The sequence below is a fragment of the Pteropus alecto genome, unplaced genomic scaffold (assembly GCF_000325575.1).
Source record: "Pteropus alecto unplaced genomic scaffold, ASM32557v1 scaffold146, whole genome shotgun sequence".
NCBI lineage: Eukaryota > Metazoa > Chordata > Mammalia > Chiroptera > Pteropodidae > Pteropus > Pteropus alecto.
Window position 1 is genome coordinate 25,549,448 of NW_006442107.1, and position 9,317 is coordinate 25,558,764.

The window sequence follows — 9,317 nt, forward strand, 5'->3', positions numbered from 1 at the left end:
ATATGTAAATGAGAACTTTGCTGGATACGTTATTCTTGGCTGGTAATTCTTTTCATTTAATAGTTTGATCATTTTATTCTACTTCTTTCTTGCTTGTAGAGTTTGTGACAATAATGTGTTTTTCTGTATAGGTTACCATCCACTTTTCCCTGGCTGCCCTGAGAATTCTTTCTTTGTCATTAATTTTTGATAATTTTAATATAATATGTCTTGGAGAAGTCCTTTTTGGGTTGAGATAATTGGGTGTTCTGTTGACTTCTTGAATTCCAACTTCCAGTTCATTCTTTAGATTTGGGAAATTCTCGTCAACTATTTGTCTGAAAATGCTTTCTAATCCCTGCTCCTTTTCTTCTCCTTCAAGAATGCCCATTATTCTTGTTTCCTTTCCTGATGGTATCAGCTAGTTCTTGTATTTCTCTTTCATTATTTTTCATTCTTCAGTTTTTCTCTTTTTTCTTCTGATATATTTCTAGATTTTTGTCTTTGATATCACTTATCCTTTTCTCCATTTGGTCGACTCTATTTCCCAAGCTTGCTTTTTCATTCTTCATCTCTTTCAGTGTGTTCTTCATCTCCAGAAGTTCTATTTGGTTCTTTTTTAGTTTTTAGTTTCCTTGCTAAAAAATTCATTCTGCTGGTCTAGGTGTTTTTTCAATTTCTGAAATTGTTGATATGATTCGTTTCGGATCTCATTGAGTTTTTTCAGAAGTACTATCCTGAATTCTCTGTCATTTAAGTTGCATATTTCTATGTCTTTACACTTATTTTCTGGAGATTTTTCTCTTTCTTTCAGAGCTGCCTTGTCACCTTGGTTGTTCATGGTGTTTAGTGGCCTATTTCTCCACCTGAACATTAAAAGAAGTGTCTTCTGCCTTTTTTCCAGGAAGATTTATTATATAAATGTCTGTCGTTAGCCTGTCACTAAGAAGGCAGTTTACTTTTGGTTTCTAGTAGGTGGCGTCAAAGCCTCTTGGATCTCTGCTTTATATAAAGTCTTCATAATGCCTTTTTTTCTTATAAATATTCAATCACACTTGCTACCCTCAGTCTCAGTCCCTGTCAGTGTTAGTGTCAGTTTTGATAACATTTGCTGAGATTCTCCTGGGGCTATGCAGTGTTCGTCTTGGAGGACAGGGGAGAGAGGCCCTCTGGGTTGGGGGATGGGGACTGCAGCTCAGCCTTGTGTTTTGCAACCACGGCTGGTGATAATCAGCTGTTGCTTCTCTGCCGTCCCCACTTATCTGCTTCCTGTCCTGATTCCTCAGAACTGCTGCTGAGTGGAGCTCATGGCTCTCTCAGGCAGGGCTGTTAAGGGAAACTGCTGCACCTTTTTCCCTCCCCCTCCTCCTGCAGCTGCAGCTGCGAGAGGCAGCTTCTGTGTTTCTCCCAGTCTACTGCCCAACTCCTGGGGTTCTGACCCAAGGTAGTGCTTATTCGCAGATCCCCTACTCAGACGTGCTTGTGTGCAGGATGGGTGTTTTTTGCGTTTTAGATGATCAGCTTATTGTTGTTTCAAGGGGAGAGATCTGGCTGGGAACGTCTCTCACTCCACCATGTTTCTGATGTTACTCCCATTTGATATTTCATACGTCCGTTAAGCTATTTTCACTTTTTAAAAACCCTTTTTTTTCTTTTTGCTGATTGATTAGGTGAGGTTCTGCTGTCCTCTTTGTGAGCTCATGGATCCTTTTCTGCTTCATCTAGTATACCGTTGAATCCCACTAGTATATATTTCAGTGCAGTTATTGTATTCTTTAGCTCTGTGACTCCTATTTGGTACTTTCTTATATTTTCTGTTTCTTTGTTGAAGTTCTCTCATTGTTCATCCATTCTTCTCCCAAGTTTGGTGTGCATCTTTATGACTGCTATTTTGAACTTTTTGTCAAGAAAATTATTTATCTCCATTTCATTAAGGGCTTTTTGTGGTTTTATCTTGTCCTTCTGTTTGAAACACATATCCTTCATTTTCTTTGATTCTCTGTGTTGGTTTCTATGCATTAGATGAAAGAGCCACCTCTCCCTGTCTTGAGGGAGCAGCGTTGTTTCGGAGATGAACCTTATCATTCAACCATGCCTTAGCTCTTGTGATTGTCCAAGCAGCCTATTTTGTATTTAGTGGCTCCCAGTAGTTGAGGGTGTTCCAAGACTTGTCAGTGTCCTGAAGGGGAGGATCCCAGTCAACACCTGGATTTAGGCTGATTGGAAGCCACATCCTCAGGCAGCAGCTTTTAAAATATGTGAATATATACAATGCTATGGGACCACAAGAGTCTGTTCCACTGGCCACCAGAGCTGGCCAACCCAGAAGTGTCTCCCAAGCAGTCGTTACAAAGATCAGGGCACCAAATGAGTGTCGAGCACCTTTCTGGGAGACGCCAATGACCTGGAGTGAGGCAGAGGAAGAGTGCAAAGATGGTGTCCACTGGCCTGAGTAGTCCCCTAGATGTGTCCAAACTTGAAGTCTGTCCCTCTTGCTGAAGCTCCAGGACAATCAAATAGGCCTCTTTCACAGAAAGACTAGGGGTTTGTTTCAGTCTGCTGTGTGCTATGCCTTGGGGTAGCCAACCAAGAACTGTCTCTTCATTTGTTACAGTCCCAAGAGACTCAAAAATATAAGTGCTGCTGGCCACTAGAGTTAGGTAATCAAGGCGTATACTCTGGGCAGCGGATACAAAAAAAAAGGGCACACTAGATGTGTGTAAAAGTGCCCCTCTAAAAAGGTGCTGGTGCTCTGAAGACTGGCAGAGGGAGAGTGCAAAGATAGGGCCTGCCCTGCGGGTCTCCCACCAACTTTTTAAATAAAGGCTCTATAAGATGTTCACGTATCATATCATTCGCCCATCTAAAGTATACAATTCATTGGTTTTTATAATATTCCCAAAGTTGCACAATTTAGAACTACCTAATCATATTTTAGAACACTTTCATTGTCCCCCAAAAGAAATCCCATACCTACTGGCATTCACTCCCCATTTCTTCCTACTTCTACCATATACTTTTAAATCTAGTTCTGATGAAGAAAACTAAGAGGCTACATTCCAAAGAGAGTTATATATTTAATGAAGCATTAAATAAGTATATTTTGAAATGAAAATAAATCTCTAAAGCCTCTTTGGCTTATTAACTTATAAGGGGGCACAGACTGCATCCTTTCATTATCTAGCACAGCATCTGGCCCATAGTAATTGCTCAGTAAATAAATGTGGAACTAAAGGCTTGGCTACCTGAATTCTCTGTGTATGGAACTCTATGAAAAAGATAAAACATTGGTGCCACATGTTAAAGAACAACTGACTGGCAATATTATAAGGTAATGACCTAGGCCAGTTAGTCTAACATTTACTGAGTACTTCCTATATATTTTGCACATTTATTATTATGTCTTCACAACGACTCCACTAAGAGGATGCTATTATTATTCCCCTGAAGTTAACAACCTGCCCAACTAGTAAGTGGAAGAACTAAGACTGGAATCCAATTACAGAGTCTGTATTCAGAGCCCTCTTACCCTGTAATAGGATATAAGCTCTGCAAGTCCCTCTTAAATCTCTTATACTACTTACCTGTTTCCCTGTCTTTTTCGCATATGAAGTTATTGATGTCTTCACACTGGAAATCGTTCCACTGCCCAGCATAAATCAGCCCAGCACAGTCTTCTCCTGGCCCATGGCCATGGCCCCAGTTATCTGGCTGTCCAGCTTTCCAATTTCTTTTAACAAAACAGAAATTGAGTGTTATTTTCAAAGTCACACAGAAGTTTTCTTTACCTGAGAGCAGCAGAGAAAGATGAAAAACAAAACTGAAGCATGTTATTTATCCTGGAATGAAAATACACTGTTTAAAAATCCAGGCATACTCCTATTCAGAATAAGATCAGCTGTTTTGCAGAGTATAGCCATACCTTGTTTTATTGCGCTTTGCTTTATTAAGCTTCACAGATGTTGTGTTTTTTACAAACTGAAAGCAAGACTCTCCACCAACAAAAAGATTATGACTCGCTTTACTGTGATACTTTATTGCGGTGGTCTGGAACTAACCACATGCAGGAACTGGTATGCCTGCAGCATCTCCCTATATGCTTGTTATCTTTGTCACAATGAAATCAATTATTGAGCTGCTTCATCACAGTGCTGAGGGAGTAAATTCTTCGACACAGTTAGATGAATGAAAATGCTGACTTCTGGGCAAGTGTGTAAATGTTTGTGTGTGAATATATATGCACTCTGAGGACATATCACACACACACACACACAATCTTGTGAGAACCCAGAAGGATCATCGTACATTTCGATACCTTGCTTCTCTAACAGGTTAGAGTCAGACAGAGAAAGTGAGAGACCCTCGATATACATTTACAAGAACCTACAAGTACAAACACTGGTTATGGTTGTCTGGCTAAGTTGTAGAAAGTTGATTGCTTTCGAATGAAATAATAATTTAATCTTGCTGAAAATGACATAGATTTCATTGCCTTTTTTGGAAGAGAGATTCTCAAAAACAAGTTTCTTTTAGGATGAATTCATTTGGGGCTGGTTAACTTGGATGCTGCTGCTTAAATCACCACTTTGCCAGGGTTCGCTGTTCTTGATTCTGTTTCCATGCAATAAATTAAATGTGTTTCCAAGACTCAAAACTGGAAAGCTAAATTTTCTCTAAGAAGCAGGTCTTGCACAGAAGCCTGTGGTTACTGCCTGAGAGGACAAGTTTGGCTCACATGGAGGGTCCAAAAGAACATATGCAGCAGGATGTACTTCCCATAAACTATAACTCATTACTCCATCTGCCATGGGGTATCCTAGGACTACCTGAGGATAGAGCTCATATTGCCCTACATCTTTTGAAATAAAACCAGCAAAATTAGAGGGCAGTGCAAAAGTACAGTTGAAATTTATAGTTAAAGAGTGGGGCAACAAGGTAGAATGGACTCCCCCACACTGAATGTATTTTTTTTGGATTTTTTAAAAATGAAAAGTGACCTCACTTAAATAAATGTAGTGATGAAAAGATAATTTAGATGAAACTGCCAACTGATGAAAGTAAAAATGGGATGCTACTTAGGAGGGAGTACTAGAAATAGTCATTCATTCACACTTTCATGCAACAGATATTCACAGAGCACCTACTACAGGCCAGACAATTCTAGGTGATGGCAACACAGCAGTGCAGAGAACAGAGTCCCAGCCCTCACAGAACTTACATAACAGTCAAGAAACAAGTGAATTAAAAAATCAGACTTCCACAATGATGCCTGATATTTCTCTTCAGAGAAATGAAGAGAGAGATGAAGTTAGTTTACTTTCACATGGATGCTTTTTTGTGTATTTCTGTCCACCCTGCAGAACGCCCCCTGCAAATGTCAGTGATGCCTGAGCAGTTTGCTGTTCTTGGTGTACATTTTGTTTATTTCTGCTCTATTCCAATTCTGTTTACCGAATTTGAGGTCTGTGATTCCTGAATGAATAATGATGGGACATTTGATATTCTTTCTCTCTCCGTTAATTGGGAAATTGCATAAATAAGATTTCTGACAGAAGACCTGCTTAATATGTAGATAAAAGGCATTTACAGACTAGTGAGAAGTGTTTCTTTGCTGTAGAATTTTCTCCCACTCTAGGGGTCTGTACAGTGGAAGATTTCTCTCTAGTGGCCTAAGCCAGTGCCACTCTGAAAGAAACATGAAGCATGGACCAGAGTAAGTTATTATTGAATTAGATGATGCTGAGGGTCCCCACCATCCTATACCTCCATATTCTAAAACCACATGTAATATTATCTAGAGCAGCTTGCGTGGACAGAAAGGCAACCCATGTTTTACCTTTGTGATGTAGAGATGAAAGCTGTTACTCATAACTTGGCAGCATACTCCCACAAAGTGATATCCTGTGCTGGGGACCAAGTAGTAGGTGAGAAGAATAAAGAATATTCAAGTGTGTCTTGGTTAACTCTCAGGAACAATATCTCATCTCTGGTGATCTAAGGTGGGCAACTGCAAGCGGGGTGGGAAGGCCTTAAAAGGCTACCTTACAGTTGTGCTGAGCAAATGGTCAGACTCTATGCTTCCCACTTGTGTGTGAGTCCTTTGTGCTAACAGACAGCCTCCATTAATAGTGACGATCTTTACTAAGTGATGTACCTGCATTTATTCCATCAAGAGTAGAAAGATTAGTTTTGACATACTCCTGGTTTCACTGATCCTCTCTGGTTTGTCTGTTTTCTATTTCATTGCTTTCCAATCATTATGGTTTCCTTCCTTCTACTTTGGGATTAATTTGCTCTTCTATCTTCAGAAAGTAGAAGCTTAGATCACTGATTGTCAACTTAAAAATTATTTCTAATAGAAGCATTCTAAAGCTATAAATGCCCTTCTAAACACTAATTCAGCTGCATCCTCCAAAATTTGATACGTAGTGTTTTCATTTTCTTTGAAACATTTGAAAATTTCCTTTGTGATTTCTTATTTAGAAGTGTGTCCTTTAATTTCCAAATATTTGGAGATTTTACAGCTTTTTTTGTTATTTTGGTTTCTAATTTTGTTTTGGTCAGAGAACATACTCTGTATAATTCCACTGCTTTTACGTACATTTACTGACACTTGTTTGATGGCCCAGCAAATAGTTTATCTTGGTGAACGTACCATACACACTTGAAAAGGTGTATTTGTAGTTGCTGGGTGAATGTTTTGTAACATGCATGAACTCTAGTTGGTAGTGTTTAATATATCCTTCCTGGTTTTTCTATCTACTTGTTCTATCAGTTACTGAGAAGAAAATGTTGAAATCTCCTTTGAAGCCTCGCTTTTTGCTGTGTCCACATTTACGGTTGGTATGTATGTCTTCTTGACTGTGGTGTGGTCCTGGAAATCAGACTTTTTTTTACATGAATAGAACAACAATACATCTCACTCGCACTGCTGCCCACACACACTGGAAAATATCCTGCAGGCCAGCACAGAGGCTAGCTCACAGTGGGTGATCCAGGGTAATTCACTGAATGTTATCACAGGACTGGGGACCAGTGGATCCCAGTCTCCAGTCAGGGGGCTGGTGCTGGCCAGGAATTCAGTTTTCATAAGTCTGCGGTGAAATGAGAAAAATGACAGTGTGTGTGTGTGAAAATGGATATATGATGGCCAGTTGTCTTTTCTTGAAAAGGATTATAAAGTTTGTTTTTGTTTTTTAGAACTGAGATTTTTTGATGGGTGATTTTTACAATCCATGTTCTTGGTTAGTAAATAAAATCTTGGCAACGTATATCAGCCCTTCAGTCCCTCTTTTAGACCTTTATTGACGTGTGCACCCAAAGTATCTGGGACCCTGTTTTGGGTGCTGTTCTGAGACATCACAGATTGTTTCTCATGCCGACCTTTTCCACAATAGCTGATCCGAACAGTCATTCGGTCAGGTCATGTTTCATGGGAAATAAACCTTATATCAGGTCTGCATGTGCCTTAAGTTTTCGATATCCATTCCATGTTATTGTTCCTTTCTGTCTGTTTATTCCAGAGCTGTCTTTCTCAACCGGATGTCACCATAAAAAAATGGAGAGGTTTCAAGAGGGAGAGGAGAGCGCATTTTTTCCTCTTGTCTATTTCCTCTTTAGTGGTAACTGCAAAGCCCTGAAACAATTTCAAAAAGGCTTGTGTGTGTGTGTGTGTGTGTGTGTGTGTGTGTGTGTGTGTGTGTGTAAAACAGGTAAGAGGAAATCTGGTGTGTGTGTGTGTGTGTGTGTGTGTGTGTGTGTGTAAAACAGGTAAGAGGAAATCTGTGGTGGGCAAACAGAAGCGGATGAGCCAGTGCTTGGTGGCCACAGCAGCAAAGAGGAGGGTAAAGATAAGCCTAAATATATGTGGAGATTTACAGTGGTGGGAGAACCCTAAGAACCTGACACCCAATCCCTATCCTAGGCCATGGCAGAGAATGTTCATCTTCTTTACAAACCTGTTGTGAGAACTGAGACATGCTGTGTGTCACTTCAATCAGGATACTGTATAATATAGAAATGCTAAGTAATTTCTTCTATAATTACTGAGATTAGTATGAAAATAATTAGGATTATGACAATAACAGTATTAATACCAATACTAGCAGATGGCATTTCTTGAGTACTTCCCATGGGCCAAGCACTGTACTAAATGCTTTATAAACACACACACACAAAATTTCATTTAATATCCACAATATTGACACAGGTCCTTTTGTAATATTCATTTCTAGATGAGGACACAGAGATTTCACATGGTTGAATAACCCACACAAGGTCATGCAGCTGTTGAGTGCTGGGTCAAGGCCTGGAACCCAGACCATCAACTCCAGGGCATATGCTCTCTCCCCTTGCTGCACTGGCTCTCTTTCTAGTTTGTGCAATGTTTATTATTCCATGTCAAGTTAAATTAGCCTTCGGTTATTGAGGCCTCGAATATGTCTGCCTAATTTATTCTTCTTTTAAAATTTGATCCTGGGGGTTTTTACATGTATATGTATTCCTTTGGGTAGAAAATGAGAAGCACAATCTGTACTGCAGCTGGGGGGCAGAAGCCAAAGCTCGAAGGAGGCTTCAGGGTGGCTGTGGCTGGGGACAGAGTCCCCAGGAAGGTGTCTGGTGATGTAATCCTTCTCAGGACCCAGGTACGAACGCTGGTGCTCTTCTTCCAAATCATATAATTCTTGCTGCATCCGGGGAAAAGGAGAAAAGTTCCACCTTGGGAGAGCTGGCATAGACAGTAATGTTTTTCCTCAATCCGTTCCATATGGACCAACCCATTTTTTTCTTGGAGGAAGGCTTAAGATTGAATTTCTTAGTGAGTCTGACCCAGACCTCTTTTGCATTTATGGCTGTGAGAAAAGTGGAGGAGACTTTTTTAGTTCCCCACCTGACTCCCTTAAGAAAAAGATTTTGGCACTCTTGACTGTCGAAGTCACAGGTTTATCTGTTCCTTTAATCATCTCTGCCTCCCATCCTTACCTCCAGTCCTCCACTGCTCCAATTTTAGATGCCAACTCTCACAACTGTGTTGAGTCTCCTGAAGCATACCACTGCTGTGTTGGGCACTCTCCTCTGGCTGACAGCTGAATTCCCAAGGGACACGAGGACCAGAGTGTGGTGTTGCTTCTCCCAAAGTACAGGTGCAGAGGGAGTAGACAGGATATCTGTCAGGCCAGCAGGTAGATCTTCATTTGCCCTAGGGCCAATCTGAGGCTCAACTTCAGCAGACCTAAAATCTTCAAATGTTCTACCTTGACTTTTGGTCTTTTTTTTTTTTTTAAATGACCTTATTTTGGTCCTTCTATATCCTCTAATCATGCTTTTCACTTGGAGGA

General features: G+C 40.3%; 1 protein-coding gene across 1 annotated transcript in view; it reads right to left on the bottom strand.

Moving 5' to 3' along the window:
• The window catches only part of COLEC12 (collectin subfamily member 12), a 176,442-nt gene that overhangs the window by 4,273 nt on the left and 162,852 nt on the right, over positions 1–9,317 (bottom strand). The window contains exon 9 of the mRNA XM_006920043.3: positions 3,564–3,709. Within this exon, the coding sequence (XP_006920105.1) occupies positions 3,564–3,709 (146 nt within the window). The remainder of the gene's footprint in view (positions 1–3,563; positions 3,710–9,317) is intronic.